Consider the following 17,075-nt stretch of genomic DNA (forward strand, 5'->3'; position numbering starts at 1 on the left):
GTCCCCCAAAGCACCCAGCCCTTCACACCCAAGTGGGCAACATAAAAAGAGGGACAGAAACACCAGGCACTCCCTGCTGCTGGCTATGGCCTCCTGCGGTGATCTCCAGGACTCCTGAATGAGTCGAGTTGGGGGCCCCAGCACCCAAGGCGGGAGGACAGCTGGGTCCTCAGGACTGAGCCCACTGCCCAGGGACACTCCCACTGCCTGGGTCAACCTTGAGAGCCAGGGCCTAGTGCCGGTAGGCTCTGCTTGAGGGTGATGTCCTGGGGGTCATTACACCTCTATGCCCAGGGGCTCCAGTGTCCAGGTTGTGGATGGGCCAGCAGTCAAAAAAGAGGAGGCTGTGGGTCTGGACTGGTCTGAGGCCCTGGTGTGGGTTTCCCAGCCACAGAGCCAAGGGGGAAGGGGCACTGGGCTCTCCCTCACTGAAGTCTGCAGCATCAAGCTCCAGAAGGGTCCCTGGGAGGAAGACCAGCATGAGATGAAGTATTGCAGAAGCCTCATGGTGGGCCCAGCAGGAGGTTAGGACCCACATCAGGGAGGTCAGCCTGGGGGCCACAAGGAAACAGGGAGACCTACTGGGGCTGCATGGAAAGCACGCCGGGTGCACAGAACGTGGCACCAGCCGAGCAGGGAGGGGTCTCCTGGAGGCAGGCCAGGCACCCTTTGCTGCAATGCAGGCACTCAGACACACATCTCTGCGCAGTTGGGGGCAAATTCTGGATGACACAGAAAGAGACCAAAAAGCCCAACTGCCACTTCTAAAGAACCGGGAACAAAAGCAGGATACTGCGCATGCCCTCTGCAAGCAGCACCACCTAAGGGGTGGGCAAACCACCTAAGCCACCCCTCTGACCCAACCCCTGAACACACCTCTACCCTCACCCCATATAAGTAACCTGCTTCCCCCCACCACCGCCATCCTGAGAGCAAGAAGCAAGGGAAACTTGCTTGTTCTGGCTCCTCCCTGCTGCAGCAGGGGCCCTAATAAAGACTTGCCTGAATTTCCTGTCTGGCCTCTGATCAATTTCTATTGATTAAGGAGGCCAAGAATCCTGGTAGGCTCTGTCCCCACCAGTTCTGAGGAGTGCTGGAGGGAACTAGGCTGCCAGGGGCTGGGGCCAGGGGTATCTAGGCCAGGAGAGGGGCCTGTGCTTCCTCCAGTTGGGGCAGCATCATGTCCAGAAAGGCTCCAAGCTGGACAACTGGCAAGGGCTGGGGAACCAGAGGCTGGGGGCCTGGGACACCCATCAGGCTAGAAGGCGGTGTTGGGGAAGCAGCAGGCAGAGCTGGTGGGGACCAGGTGTAGTGGCTGGGACTCATGCCACCTGCGGGGCTTAGCAATGGCAGGGTGCTGGTAGACGGGGGTGCTGGGGAAGATAGGCCCCCCTGGAAGCTGGCGACTGTGTGTCCTCAGAGCCAGCAGGCGGCAAGCTGAGAAGTGCCAGGGAAGTCTGGTCAGGGTGGCCCTGGCTCTCCCATATCGAGGAGGTGTCAAGAGAGGCGGGCAGGGCCCAGGGTTGTTTGCAGAGAGGCGGGCAGGGCCCAGGGTTGTTGAGGGACCCAGGCCTCCCCAAGCACTTTCATCACCACTCATGGTGGATGGGAGCCCAGGACTCACTGAGGACCCTTCAGAAGGAGGGCCAAGCCCTCAGCAGGCAACAGGCTGGTGAAAGCTACTAGATTTTCTGCTCTGGGGCCCCAAGCCAAACCCCAGTCCCTCTGACAGTGGGGCTTGGGGAAGGGAGGTTTAGCAGGGTTTGAGGAGAAGAAGCCGCCACTCTTGGAATCCCAGGCTGTGAATCATCAGGAGAGAGGACTGCCCCAGCCTCACTATCCCTGCATGCGAAGGACAGGGGCTTGTTGATGATTTCATCTGGGGGCTGGTGGAAAGAGGAGCAGGGGGCCCCCTGCCAGGCCTGGCAGTCATTGGAGGGGCCTCTTGAGGTCCTTCCGAGGAGCTCAGGGGCTCAGCACCCCCTTTCCAGGAGCCTAGGTCCCTACTGCCCTGAGAAGGCACAGGAGCCTGGGAACTGGGTCCCGGAAGAAAGAGGTGGGGGTGCAGGAAGCAGAGTGGCCAGTGCAGGCTGAGGGGGGCCAGACGGGGTGGCTACAAGCTTGGGTGGGCAGCAGCTAGAATGCCCGTGGTTGGCATCCCCAAGGAGCCTCCCACCTGCCTGCCAACCTCAGTCCAGCCAGGGGAGAGGAGGGCCCTGCGGCCCCTCCCCTGCCCTGGGGGCTGGAGGCCGGCCCTGGACTGGGCTGGGCACCCCCTTGAGGAGTACGAGGGGTGGGGGCTGGGGAAGCTGCCCGGGCAGAGGTCCAGAGGGCAGAGAAGACAGCAGCCAGCAGCAGGGCCTGGTGCCACCGGCCAGAGCCCCCCGCCGCCTTCCCCACACCACCCCGCGCTCACCCCAGCTTACTCAGCTGGGGCCAGGCCTATGGGGCAGCAGGCAGGGTTGGAGGTGGCCCCAGGGGCTGAGGCGACCACTCCCACCTCTAGAGGGGCTTTTGAGGTCAGCAGAGGCATGTTCCGTCAGGTGGGAGTGAGCGCTGCTCCATTTCCTCTGCAGGGACCGAGGAAAAATAGCCCCTTCACTTAACCCCTCAGTGACAACAAGCCGGGGAGGAAGCTGTGGAGGTTGGGAGTGGGGTGTCTTCATGCCCCTCAACCCCCCACAGCCCCGCTCTCTTCCTCACCCCTGACACCCTACAGAGCTGCCCCCTCACTCACCTCCTTGCAGGCTTAACTCCTGGCTGCAAAACTAGTGGGTCGGGACCCTTGGCCATTTGTATTGAGCTGTGGAGCAGGTTGGGCAGCCAGGGGGCAGGGCCTCAAGCAAACTGAAGGCTCACCTGAGCACCTGCCTCCTTTTATTAATGTAAAAGGAAAGAGGCCGCACGTGTTGCCTAGTGAGGCCACCTGGGCAGAGAACCCAGGCCAGGGCAGGTCTGGGCCCAGCCAACAGAGGGCAGAGCAGAGCCGGGCACAGAACGTTCTCCGCTCCCCACTGGCCCCGAACCCTCAGGACTGGACACGGCCCCTGGTCTGCTCTAGGTCTGGACACAGCACCTGACTTGATGTGACCATCAGCAAGTTCCTGGACTGCTTTCCCCACCTGTGACCCAGAGGGAGTAGTAGTCTGTGTTACTGGAAATGATTCCTGACTCAGTGTCCCCTTGGGAGTTCAATTAAAACCTAGATTCCAGGGCTCTGCCTAAGACCCTTCTCCATGGGGCCCAGGAGAGCATTTACCAAGGGATTGCTCGAAAGTCCTGCCTGGTTGCAGCCCAGCCCAGGAGACTTAGCCAGTTGCAGGGGAACTGTGGGGTCAGAAGAGCCACTTGGATGGACACAGTGGAGTGGGCCCCATTCCAGTCTCCTCAAGGGGTGCGGGCAGCCACCACACTCGCTTCCACACCCCACCCTGGCTTCCTTGCCCTCAGCTCTTAGCCATCAATATTCCTATCAAAGAATGGAACGAGCTTTGTGAACAACTGTGACGGGTGGTAGCACTGTCTCTCGGACAGGAGGCCTGGGGTAGAGCTTTGGACCCGTCCCCACCACTTAGGCTGGGGCTCCTTGGAACACTGTCGTATCTGCTCCCTTAATAGACCCCTCAGGCCAGGGCTAGGTCTCTCCCCTCAGGCTGGGCTCCCAGGACAGAGTTGTCCCAAGAGCCATCCACCGACCCTCGCTACAGCTCTGCTCCGCCCTTGCCCCGCTCCTGGGGCCCCAGGTGGACGCATGGACTCGCGTGCGGAGTCCTGTTCCCGGGGCCTCAGTTCCTGTCCTGTAATGGCTGGCAGGATGTGCACTCTGGCAGGTAACAGGGGACGCTCTAGGTGTACAAGGCAGGCAGGAAAGGAGGGACAGACGGAGGCGGGAAAGGAAGGAGGGAAAAGAAAAAAGAAAGTAAAGAAGCAAGAATCAGAGCCAAGTCCACCAAGGCGCTGGCAACTGAGGACGAAGCCCAAGGCGTTCAGTGCAGTCCTGTCTCTCCCTCTAGTACCCCCGAGTGACTCAGACTCTCTGCTCTTCACTTTCCTCTAAACAACATGCACCACACCCCAGCTCTTCAGGTTGCAGGACTGAATGAGCCGCCAGCAGGATGGATTGAGCCGTAACCAGGCCCCACCTTCTTCACCTTGCTCCCACACTCCAGCCACACTTCTAATCCTTCCCAGACTTTACCCCTGAGCCTCCGCACGTGGTTTTCCTCAGGCCACACCCGGCACTCCTTTCACCCGCATCTTCCTATGTGGCTTCCACGCAGGAAGCATCTCATCTGGAACCCAAGGACACCTTCTCACTGAGCCCTCACCACGCCACCCCATTAAGCCCCTCCTGAGCTTCCACTGCATTCTTCCTCCAGGTTCTGCCCTACAGTCACACGTGTCAGAGTTTCCTGTTTCCTGGTTAGCTCAGTTGATGAGTGTGGTGCAATTAATGCCAAGGTTGTGGGTTCAATTCCTGTACAGTCCACAGAGGCAACTCACATTTTGGGTTTCCCTGATGGCCCATACAGTGAAGAATCCACCTGCAATGCAGAAGACCTGGGTTTGATTCCTACATCAGATCCCCTGAAGAAGGGAATGGTGACCCACTCCAGTATTCTTGCCTGGAGAATTTCATGGATAGAGGAGCTTGGCAAGCTACACCATCCATAGGGTCAAGGAGAGTTGTACACGACTGAACACATACTTCCCTCCGCCATCAATGGCCAGGGCACCCCTCAGGCCTGTATGGTTGGAGTACAGAAGGCAAAGGGTCTACACAATAATGTAGCTGAGCTCAGTGAAAACCCAGATATTAGGGTTGGTGCTGGTAGGTGTGACCAGCCCTCATGGACTGGCTCTGCCCAGATGGATGGTTAGGAAGCAACCTCAGCAGCCCTGAGAACAAACCTGTAGGAATACAGGCCAGCAGAGGCAAGGTGTCTGAAGGGAACCTAAGCCCAGCTAAGATGTGAGAGGGGCTGTCCCACGGGTGGGGTCGGGGGATGGGGACAGCTCTGTCCTACCTAGAACTTGGCAGGTATGTCCTTGGTCCTGGGAGAGGGGTATGCGATGGTGTCTGGTGACCAGCATTTCTCATGGGGCAGTGGGCTACAGACTAGCAAGCCCCAGGACCCACATGGCCCGAGCTAGCGGGCAGAGGGTGCTGGAGAGCCTCGGCACGTGTGGGCTGGGAGCAGAGAGCTGCAGACTGTGAATGAAGGGCGAGGGACCCAGTGACGACACGTGGAGCCAACCTACGACACACACCCCTCCCCTCACCAAGACAAAGTCAAGCCTCAAGTCCAAAAACCACCCAAATGTTTTTAATGTTCAATGGCCTCTCTCCAGGGCCCACAGCCCTATTACAAACCTTAACTAGGCCAGAGGCCCAACCTGCCAGCCTCTGGCTCAGTTCAGCACTCTGCAAGGAGCTAACCCACAGCAGGAGTGGCTGCTGGGACCCTGGTGTGGGGAGGGCCAAAGTCCTTACTTAGTTGACATCTTCGGAGACTTCCAGGGCTGAGCTGTCACTCAGCCTGTCCCTTTTAGTCCCTGAGTCCCTGTAGCTGCTTGGCTTCCTGCAAACACACAACTTCCTTGGGAAAACGCACCAGGTCACAGCAGCAGCGCAGGGAAGTCACTGGGTCAGTTCATCAGAGGCCAGGGCTCCCAGGGGTGAAAGCAGCAGGACAAGGATGCCAGCCCCGGGCTGTATCCCTATGCCCCTGTGGAAGGGGAGGGGCTCCCTCAGGGAGCTCCCGACTGGGGGATTAGGGTCAAATCCTGAACGCTGGGGCTGCAGCTCTAAGGTTCCCTCGGAAATGACTCTAGAAAGTGTGTGCCACATACACTGGACAAGGGACCACTCTAAGATGCCACACAAGGACTTTCTAGAGGAAGGCCCCAGCCGAGCTCCCGTCTCCTGTTCTGGGGCAGGAAGCAGAGAGCAAACCGTGCTGGGTGTGTGTCGGGCATCACTCCACAACAACCCTGTGAGGTAGGCTGTGTTGTGCTATTTTACAAATGGAGAACCGTGGGCACAAGAGAGGCAGGGGCCTGCCCGGTTACACAGCCAGGAACAGGAGCCAGGACTCGAGCCCAAGTCTGTTGTGCTCCAAGGCCCACATCTTTTCTCTAATAGGAAATATCCTTTCTGATAAACACCCTCAAGTTAAAAGTTCAGGGGCTCTCAGCCCAGCCCGGGGTGAGGGGTGGCGAGCAGGGTAAGGGCTGGAAAAACCGCAAGGCCGTGTCCACTCCTGGCCCTCAGTAGCTGGAACGGCAGAAGCAGGGCTTAGAGCGATCCACAGATCTCCAAACAGCAGTGGTGACCTAAGGCTACAGCTGGTGGCTCTGGCTGCCCAACAGCTGCGGGCGTGGTGCGGTCCGGTCCGGTCCCGAGGCCTTGTGGCCCCAAGTGGGCAGTGCCAGGCCATCGAGCCAGGCAGATTCAAGCAGGCTGCGGAAGCGTGCCTTCACCGTGGCGCCAGCAGCAGGGGTGGGGGAGGCACCTCGTGACCCCCCCACAGCAGTCGCCTCCGCTTTCTCTGGGCCAGGGGTCGGTGGCTTCCTCCCTGGCTTTTTGGCTTTGGGGGCAGCTGACTTCCAAGTCAGGTCTAGGCTCCCTGGCTCCTCTCTGGCCACGGTGGATTCCGAAGAGGGCACTGATCCAGGCTTGGTGTTAAAGTCACCTGGAAAATGAACAGACTGTCAGGCCGTAGACCCAGAACACCCTCAGGTCCCATCTTTGGGCCCCCAAAACCAGCTAAACCAGTGGTTCTGCTGTCCCGGGTGAGGGCAGCCCTGGTAAGGTCACAGACATCATGACCCTCCCCAGCACGTGCCCATGGGCAAGACTGTCAAGCCCGTCAAGCCAAAAGGGCAGGCTTCTCCCCAGGTGATGCCAGCGCTCAATCTGATGAGGGGACCCCGCCAGGGCCTGTCTGGGCACAAGAACGAGAGGAAAGGGGCTCAATAGGCCAGACACCACTGGTCTGATCTAAAGGCTCAGTGAACAGCTGTGGGAACTGAGGAACAGAGGGGGCCCTGCCACATCACCCCCAGAGCCAGAACAAGGGACAGAGCCCAGGCAAGGCTGGGCTGAGAGCACTGCCCAGGGGGAGGGGGTGAAAGGGGGCTCCTGCTTGGAAGGCAGGCTGTCAGGGGAGCCCTGTCTAAGGACACCTCTGAGGAGTAGCTCCACAAAGATACGGGAGGGTGGAGACCAGGGCCCCAAAACACAGCCAGAGGCAGGAAGCTGGGCCCCACTCTCGTAGGCTCGGTCTGGACCCCACTGCCTAGCGCAGGAAAAATGACCCGCCCCTCTGTGGGCCCCAGAGAGCCCAAACGGCTGGAGGGCTTGTGAGTGAGGCATCGACACCCACCCACCTTCATTCCTTCTCATCCAAGAACAGAATACTTGTATTTGCATGTTCTTTGCACCCCATTAGGGCAAATGACTCAATCTCTCAAGTGCTCAGGGGTCAGCAATGCTGGTCACTCAGACCCCAAGCTCCACATCTATCCCTTGTTGCCTCAGGTCTCCTCTCTATGGAGCCTGGACCAGATCAAAGTCCAGGGGAAGGCTGCCAGGATGGGAAGGGGACAGGAAAGAGTTTCTGGGGAGACAGAGCCAGAGGCCTGGAGGACGGAAGGTCAGGTGGGCGGCGGACTACAGAGGGGGCCTCGGCGTTCGATGCCAAATGTCCTGAAGCAGGACAGGCAGCAACGGACACCACTTGGCGCCATCACCAAAGCCCTGGCTAAGTGCGATGGCCACGGTCCACCTGGGTGGCACTGCAGCCCCTCCTGAGGGCAAGGTCCAGATGCCTGATCTGATGCAGAAGACGCTCTCAGACACAAGAAGGTCACAGGGGAGCACAGCACGCACAGACTTCACATGGCAGGGAAAAGCGAACCGCAGAAAGGCACCGACTCACAGGCAACTCCAGTGTCTACCTGGGAGGACTGGGGAACTACTGAGCGCTGGCTGAGTACAGTGCTGTTCGCTGGGCCGGGACAGACTGGGGTGGGAGGCAAGCTCAGGCAGAGGTGAAGCTAAGGGTCAGGAGAGACCCCAGGTGCAGAAGCCCAGCAAGCAGTCGGCAACTTGGGGCTTGAGCTCAGAAGTGTGGAGGCGGTGCAGGACACACACAAGGGGAAATGACCTCAGACAGGACACGGGGCCTGGTCAGAGCCCCAGGAACACCAGACGAGAAACTTGCACCAAAGATGGAAAAGGCACAACGGAGGAAGTGGGGGAGCAGGGATCGTGGAGGGAAGGCCAAGTTTCCCTGGGGACAGAGCAGCTGGCAAGCTGACATGCTCAGGGGCTTACAGAGGAGGCTGTGAAAGTGCTCGTTGACACTAGGGGTGAAGAAAGATGGGGCCCCCCCAGAAAGCCAGCCCCTGCCTTTCCCCCGTACCAGAATGAGTCCTTCCCAGAGGCCCAGGAATCCCTCAGCCCCCAGCGGTGACCACTCACACAGCCCACACACCTGTCACTCGCTCACACAGCTCCGGCGGCTACGGGGGTGGCCCCATGCTCACCCAGTTGGCGGCGGACGCAGTCTCGCCACTGCAGGCCCAGCAGGTCCGGGTAGATGTCAGGCAGCTGGCGCAGTGCCAGCAGCTTCAGCATGCGTGAGGTGCAGCCGTGCAGGGCACGCTCCCGCAGGGCCCGCTCCTCCGACAGTGTGGTGGGCCGCAGTTCCACACGGTGCTCCTGCAGCACGTGGTCCACGGAGGCAGGCGGCAGCCGCGGGAACAGCCGCTCCTTCACCAGGTGGATGGGGACGAAGATGGCCCCGGCCCTCACCACGTGGGGGAAGGGGCACTGCTGCGTGCACACAAAGCTCTGCAGCTGCGACAGCAGCTTGCCCAGCAGCCCCTGCACGCCCTGGCAGTCCTGCCACGCCGCCCGGCCCCAGGGCCCAGACGTCTCGAGCCACTCGCGCAGCTTTTCAGGTGGGGAGTGGGCCACAGAGCCCGAGATGGCATCACACAAGGATGCATGCAGTCCTGCGAAGTGCTGCTCTGAGGAGTCGGCCGTGGCGGGGGTAGAAGCTGGGGAGGGGCCAGCAACTGGAGCGGGAGCCGGAGCCGGAGCCGGAGCTGGTGCGGGCGATGGAGCTGGGGCAGGCACGGAGGCGGGGGAGGCCATGGCTACAGCTGGAGGGCTCGGCAGTGTCAGGCCGAAGCAGGCCACGGGCAAGGGCTGGGTGAGCATCTGTAGTCCAGGGGGCACGGGGGTGGGAGTCGGGGTGGGTGCGGGCTGGGCCGGGGCAGGGGCCAAGGTGGGCACGGCGGGGACCACAGCTGCAGGCAAGGGTGCTGGCCGGATGATCTTGAACTTTCGAAACATGAAGGCCACCGAGCTGTGGAAGTTGGTCCTTGGGGTGGCCTCTGTGGTCACTGGCACCCCAGGTGGTTCTGACACCTCTGTGACTGCCTTTGGCAGGCCCTGCGGATTGGAGACCATGTCCCCCGTACCTGGCACGTTGGAGACATTGCTTCCTGCGGCCAGCAAATCCACGGCTGGGGTGGGCTTGGCACGTCCCATGGGATGAGGGACCTTGGTGGGGGAGGCCTCGGCGGCGGTCTTCTTCACACTCAAGTCCAGAGCCACCTCCTCCTTATGTGAGGGGTGCTCACTGGAGGGGGCTTCCTGGGCAGGTAGGGGCCTTCCATAGTCTTTGTCGTGGCTCTCGCTGGGGGCTGGGGCCGGTTCAGGCTCAGCTGGGGCCTCAGGTGCTGGCACGTCCAGGTAGTCACGGTAGGGGGCCAGGCTGAAGACATTGTCGATGACCGGCATGGGTGGAGAGCTGGGGGGCAGTGAGCCCTCATTCTGTGGCAGAGACTGGCGCTCCTGGGCACAGGGTGGGAGCGGCGGTGGGGTGCGCGGAACTGGACTATCTCCGATGACAATGGGTGCCCCGGGGTGCTCATCGGGCCGGGGCTGGGGCTTGGCCTGCGGCTGCGGCTGGGGATGCTCCTTTCTGCAGCTGGGCAGCCACATCTTCTCCTCGGCTTCCTGCACGGGCTTCTCTGCAGGCCTCGTGAGCTCTGAGCATGGCCGGCTGGCAGGCAGAGGCTGGCATGCCCGCTGGAAGGCCCCGGGCTTTGGCAAGGCCTGCACATTGTTCTGGGAAGGTGGCGTCCCTCCAAGCCCTGGGGATGCTCCATAGAGAGAGAGGTCCTCCCGGGCATAGGGGAAGCCCAGCGTTTGGGGGGCAAAGTCCAGTGGGCAGCGTGGGGTGAGAGGTGGCTCCAGCTTGAGGCCTGGCGAAGGTGCTGGGAGGGGAGCGGAGGGGTAGGCGTAAGTGTCCAGCCCCACAGGGGGCATACAGGGTGTCTGAACGGCCTGCTGCCTCAGGTAGGGGCTGTTCAGCCCACCAGCCGGGTACCCAGCCCCCTTGGGGGCTCCCAGTGGCTGCAGTGGGAGCACTGAGCCATAGCTGCCCGGCTTCTCTGGGTGGCGACAGGCTGGCAAGCAAGGCACGGGCTGTGTGGGGTGGGGCAGCGGATAGTGAGGGGGCACTGCGTCCTGGCAGGTTGGTCCTAGAGGTTGGGCCAGCTGGGTCCAAGGACTCGGGGGGCCCTCGGACAACACCTGCTTGGGGTCCCCAGAGTAAGGACTCGCGTACTTCGAGGCCAGGAAGCCTGTGCTGTGGAGGGCCCGGTACTTCTCCAAGAAGGCCTGGCAGGGGGAGAAGCTCGCCGAGGAGTCTTTGTCAGACGCCCCAGCTGGCACCCCACGCAAGAAGGTGCCATCCAGGAACTGGCCCTTGCCAGAGGCTGGGGGCAGAGAACAAGATGGGTCCACTGGTGGTAACAAGGATCCGGTCACCAGCGTCCAGTCAACATCTAGAGGCTTCTTCGGTGCCCCCTCTCCCAGGCAAGTCGAGAGCCTGTAACACAGGGGGCTACGGTAGACAGGTTTGGGTGCTGCCAGTGGGGGACCTGGGTAGGAGTGAGACTGGGGACCAAAGGGCAGGAGCTCGACAGGGCCAGCGTCCTGCACCTTCTCAGAACTTTCTGTGGGCGGGCGGTAGAGCAGGCAGCTGGTCAGAAGACTGTTTGCTCGGAGTGGGGGTCCTGCCATGTTGGTAGGGTACAAGGGTGGGTATGGGGTCCAGGAAGCCAATCGCTCAGACCCTGTCTTAGGAGGAGCCCCCATGGGGCAGGAGAAGTAGGCACCCTTGTAGCTGCAGGGGTCCTGGTTACCAGAAGAGGGGGGTAGGCTGTGGCCGGGCCCGGAGTCTGCCTCTAGGCGGGGCAGCTTCCCATACATCACAGGCCCCAGGGTCCCCAGTGGCCGCTTCTCCGCCATCACTGTGAAGGCTTCAAGCCCTCCAGGGCCCCAGCTACTCCAACGCTGACCTGGGAGAGAGAAGAGAGGCAGGGGCTGTCAAAAAAACAGGCCACAGGCAAGCAACAGAGAACTGCTGTTCTCACTGACTCACTGCCATGCCTAAGAACTTGCCACTTCGTAGATGCTCACTAAGTACAATCATGTATGGATACTAAGTACACCCCTTCATGCACGGATTCATATATGCTAAGTACATCCATTTATGTACGGATGAATGAATGCACGCATGAGCCAACTTTATTGCTAAAGCTGTAAAACCTTTTGCTTAAAGAATTGTTACACAGCAGCTCTACTATCGGAGAAGGCAATGGCACCCCACTCCAGTACTCTTGCTTGGAGAATCCCATGGATGGAGGAGCCTGGTGGGCTGCAGTCCATGGGATCTCGAAGAGTCGGACACGACTGAGCGACCTCACTTTCACTTTTCACTTTCATGCATTGGAGAAGGAAATGGCAACCCACTCCAGTGTTCTTGCCTGGAGAATCCCAGGGATGGAGGAGCCTGGTGGGCTGCCGTCCATGGGGTCGCACAGAGTCAGACACGACTGAGGCGACTTAGCAGCAGCTGCAGCTCTACTATACCCCTACCCCCACTCCTGGAGTCCCTTCAGTTCACCTTTACTCCACACGACTCCCAAGACCCCTTCTGAAGTTTCAGACTCTGGGGAGCACAGTCTGAGGGTCACTTTGCTTGGCTACTCCTCCTGTTCCTACTTCCATCCATATATAGATGAGGAGTCCTGTTTATCCCAGTCATTGATGGAAGAGATGGGATGAGAAGCAGGCTTCCTACTTCCCACTACAAGCTCTTAAGTCTTAGATGCCACAGTGATTTCCAGATTCCTACAGCAGGCAAGGTGTGGAATCAGGCATTGTCTACAAATCCAGATTTACTGTGACACTGTAGATCTCACTTTCTGACCTGTCAGTCTTATTAAAAAGTGGCAGCCAGACCTGGAACCAAGTCCCCAGGCCCAGAAGGACACATACTGGCTTGGTTTTAGAGAGTAGCAGTCCCCAGGAGAGGTGGTCCAGGGGAACCTTTGGTGTAACCCCCACCCTCACCCTAGAACACCAACCCCACCAGGAGAGCAAAGACTGTCCAGCAGATGGCGCTGTGGCAGCAACAGGAAGCTCCCACAAAAGTGCCGGAGGAGCGCCTGTGTCCATCCCAGCCCCAAGCTGCAGCTGTCCCAAGGCGCACGGGGGCAGCACAGGACCGCAGAGCAGGTGGGGAGGCGAGATGCTGTGAATATCCAGGGAGGAGCTTCCACAGTCACGAAGTGCTAGTTGGCAATGACCCCCTTGTACTGAAGGAAAAAAGTGCCAGAGAGACTCTAAGGTCCCCAAGCTAGGCCAAGCAAGACCCAGAGAGGTCAACGTGGATTTCCTCAAGGCAGCAGGTACCCCATGGCCCAGGAGAGGTCATCTGAGGCCAGCCTGCTAGAGCCACACTGACCTGCTTCTACCTCCCCCAGTGCCCTGCTCCCCGAAACCCTCAGGTGGCTTAGGAAGGATGAATCAGCTCAATCTTGCTATGATTAGGCCATGGGCCAGGTGTCACAGGGTTCTGTCACCAAGCCAAGACCAACTTCCACCCCCCAACAACCCCTACAGTTCTCTCCCTTCAGCTGGTGATCAATAACACCCACAGGCTCAGAGTTAAACTGGCACAAGCCAAGGGTATTATGGGAGCCAGTGACCACCCTTATTCCAGCCTAAGTACACCAAGGAAGCCAGGCAACACTCAGACAGTTGTCTCACCTCCTGGCCAGACTCTAACCTCAGACCAGCATGAAGAAGTGGATGGTCCTGAGAAGACAGGAAGGGGCATCGGGGCCACAATACCGATGGCAGTGCCCTACAACAGGGCGTGCATCCCAAGGGGAAAGCCTCCCACCCCAGTGCACAGCAGCTTTGCAAGAAGTGGTTGTATGGTTTGGGGGTGGGGTTTGAGACCCCTGCCCTTGGGGAGCTCTGGGTTAATTAAGTGTGGGCTCTAGTCTCACTTCCCCCACACACTCCTTGGGACCTTCTCCATACCCAGCCCCAGCCCCCAAGAGCCATTCTCTCCTGGGCTCTGCGCATTGTGTGCCCTTTGCCCTGGGGACTTCCTGCGACACCCCTGGGACTCATCCAATAAAGGTGAGGCCACTTGGGACCCCCAAATCTTGGGGGAGAGATGAGGGCTCCAGGGAACCAGCAGAGAGCTATGAAGGGTATGGGGGTAACACAACCTCCTGCTATTAGGAGGTAGAGAGCCCAGCACACAACCCCTCAAGGCAAGGCCCCTCTCCACGCTAAGTGGTAGCCCAAGTGTAGGTGCCTCCTCCTCTCACACACCCGAAGAGGCAAGCAATTGTTTGAAGAAGGGCAGGGCTCCAGGGAGCAGGGCCACATCACTCTTGGGGCCATCCAGCGGCTTCCTGACAAGTTGGAGCTGGGCTGGGAGCCCCATTCTCAAGCAGCGCCCAGGAGAGGAGCCCACCGCCGCCGTGCCATCCCTGCCCTAAACAGCAGGGGGCGCAAACAGCTCCCTGGCCCAGTTCCAACGCCTAAGGGGTCTCCTGATAGACATTGGACAAGACCAGGAAGAAGAGAGCGATCCTGCCCAGCTGTGGCCAGCGCCTTTTAGAGGCTGAATCGGCTCCGCTTCCCGTGTTCTCACACCTCCCCCGGCTGAGGTTTTGGGCCCTGCCTACGCTACAACCGCATCTAGAGGCAGCCCAGGCTCTAGCGGTGGGGGAAGGGTGGCGGGATCCGCTCCACGCCCCTGTCCTCTACCTGCCTCGCCCTGAACTCCAGTGTCTGGGGCCCTCAACCGACCTGGCTTTGGGGCTGCTGCCGCACCCGACCCCGCCGGCTTCCGGGTGTCCCCATGCTCTACCCGGCGGCGCTGGGGCGCACGTGCACCCCAGCAGGCCGATACACAGGCCGCCACCCATGCAAACCCGCGCCTGCAAGTACGTGCCTGGCCCGTATCTGCACACACTCCCCTCCAGAACTGCGTTCTCCCCTCGCTCGGGGCCCCGCACACCGACACCTAAAAACTGGCGGGAGGGCCGGGTAGGGGGCGGCCAGGCAGCAGAGTTCGGGCAGCCACCGCCTCCGGGCGATCCCGCCAGCCTGGGCTGCGGCCAGAGGGTGAGTCAAGCCTTAGCAAGGAAACCGCAGGGCCGTCCCGTCCCAGCAGGGCGCGTCCAGGGCCCCAAGGCGTCTCAGTGCCAGCCGCCCCCAGGCCAGGCCCCCGCCGCCCCCTCATCTCCGCCCGGGCAGTCCACGTGAGCCGGGCCCCGCGGGAGGCCCGGGGGCTCGGCCTTAGCTCCTCTTCGCCAGCCCCGCGCCGGATCGGTCACCCGAGCTCCAGAGCGCTACCGGGACCCCGGGGCCTCGAAATCCAGGGAAAGTCGGGGCAGCGGAGCGACCCCTGCCCGCAGCCCGCCCGCCGGGGGCCCCCCTCCTCGGCAAGAAGGAGCCACGCCACCTCGGCCCAGGCCCAGCGCGCTCCATCCCGGGACCGGCCGGTAGGGGCGCCCTGGGGCAGCGCCACCCGCCCCTTCCCCACGCGCCGCCCGCAAACTCGGCCCAAGTTTCCGCGCCCGCCGAGTGGGCGAGCTCCTACCTGCAGGGCACCCGGCTTCCCGCTGCTGCTGCCCGGCACCGGGGCCGCATCCTCCAGCGCCGCTGAGGACGCGCGTCCTGGTCCGGCCGGGCCCTGCGCGGGAAGTCGCGGTGAGCACCGAGCCCAGAGCCACCCTCCTCGCTGCCGTTCGCGCCGCCGCCGGGCGCCGTCTGCGGTCCCGGGCGGGGCGGGCTGGGGGCGGAGCGGGGGCGGGGCGGCCCGCGCAGCAGGGGCAGAGCCGTGCCGGGCCTCTGGGAGTCTGTGCTCCCCTGAGTCCCGGGGCGAAGAGGACCTGCCTCTGCCAGCCCTCCGGGGACCGGACCGCCGGGGACCGGACCGCCGGCGCTATGCACACTCTGTACCCCTGCTCTCCGCGAAGCCGTCGCCCGGCGCGCCCATCACACGCCTCCGTTAGACCCTTCATTCATTGCCGCTTTTTAGCTCTGTGAACTTGTGCCTGCCACTTGACCTCGCTGAGCTATAGTTTCCTCATTTCGGTAAAACTAGGATTAAATTATATGATAATGGTGGTGTCGTAAGGCTTAGAAGTGTTGGTATTAAATATTTGACTCTTGGCTAGTACAGTTGTGTTGCTGCTGCAGCTGCTGCTAAGTTGCCTCAGTCGTGTCCGACTCTGTGTGACCCCATAGACGGCAACCCACTAGGCTCCTCCATCCCCGGGATTCTCCAGGCAAGAACACTGAAGTGGGTTGCCATTTCCTTCTCCAAAGCATGAAAGTGGAAAATGAAAGTGAAGTCGCTCAGTCACGTCCAACTCTTCACGACCCCATGGACTGCACCCCACCAGGCTCCTCCATCCATGGGATTCTCCAGGCAAGCGTACTGGAGTGGGTTGCCATTGCCCTCTCCCTTAGGAGGCTGGAGAAGGGCTCCTTAGTCTGTCCTCTCATTCTCGGTGCAGCCGGTGAGGGCAAATTTCTACAAACCTATCTCAATTCTGGTTAGGCCCCATACCTTCTGAGGAAGGGGTGATTTCCCCATCCCTAAAGAGAACCAGGGCGTCCCTGGTGGCTCAGAGGGTAAAGAATTTGCCGGTAACGTGAAGACCTGGGTTTGATCCCTGGGTCAGGAAGATTCCCTGGAGAAGGAACTGGCAACCCACTCCAGTATTCTGGCTTGGAGAATCCCATGGACAAAGGAGCCTGGCGGGCTGTAGCCCATAGAGTTGTAAAGAGTCTTACACGACTGAGCAACTAACACATGCAAAGTGGACCAGGTATAAGGATGCTGGGAGGTTCACCAAGTTGCTTCAGTGAGTCCACTTGTCCTTTAGGACAAATCTCCCTCAGTAAAACAGGCCTGCGCACGTTTGGCCTGAGAGGTCAGATTGGGTGGAGCATTCCCAGCCGGGATTGGGCTGTTACCTAGAGAGGAGCTGGAGGGGTGGAAGGACTGCCTCTCTGGGCCATCTCATGATAGACGAAAAGCCCCTCGGTGCAGTGCTGCTGCCTTCTCTGAAAAACCTGGTCCCTTGCATTTCCTGGGCTGCCCTAGGACTGGGGACAGGTGTGTGCCATGGAGGAGGGAGGGACCAGGTGGACATGCCAAAGGTCAAAGCCCAATCATGGGGCACAACCACCCAGGTCACCTGCTTAGATCCCAAAGTTCAGGCCTGCCTGAGTCAGAGGGCAGAGCAGGCCTAGGACTGCAGGTTCCAAGAGTAAGGATGATGCTTGAGCCACTGAGCTGGGCAGCAGAGGCTGGGCACAACAGCGAGAAAGAGGAAGTAAAGGCCACCCGGGGGCTGCAGAAAGGGTGCCACTCAATCGAGAGCTGGAGGATCCTTAGGAATTTGAGTTTGGAGAGAGCTGGGAAGCAGGGACTCAGAGAAGGTTGGGGCTTTCCCAAAGTCACACAGCAGGCTGGCATCAGGAGAGTGCATTTGTGTGCTGACAGCCAGGGGTCATGCCCCAGTCTCAGCTCACAGGCTTGCTCCTCACCAACTCTGCCCTCCCCTCTAAGACACCCATTTCCCTGTCTCTGCCCTGTAGTTAGGAGTTGGGTGGAGGGCAGTTTCCTCAGCGTTCAGGGTCTAGTCTCAGGACTGTCAAGTTG

General features: G+C 60.5%; 1 protein-coding gene across 1 annotated transcript; it reads right to left on the reverse strand.

Moving 5' to 3' along the window:
• Nucleotides 1–5,338: 5,338 nt before the first annotated feature.
• Nucleotides 5,339–15,116, reverse strand: C21H15orf39 (chromosome 21 C15orf39 homolog). Its single transcript, XM_052659774.1, has 3 exons — nt 15,000–15,116; nt 8,554–11,385; nt 5,339–6,695 (listed from the first exon to the last, which is right to left on the reverse strand). Exons 2-3 carry the CDS (start codon nt 11,333–11,335, stop codon nt 6,343–6,345), a joined length of 3,135 nt encoding a protein of 1,044 aa, XP_052515734.1. The 5' UTR covers nt 11,336–11,385; nt 15,000–15,116; the 3' UTR covers nt 5,339–6,342.
• Nucleotides 15,117–17,075: the final 1,959 nt, after the last annotated feature.

This window comes from Budorcas taxicolor, chromosome 21, assembly GCF_023091745.1.
Source record: "Budorcas taxicolor isolate Tak-1 chromosome 21, Takin1.1, whole genome shotgun sequence".
NCBI lineage: Eukaryota > Metazoa > Chordata > Mammalia > Artiodactyla > Bovidae > Budorcas > Budorcas taxicolor.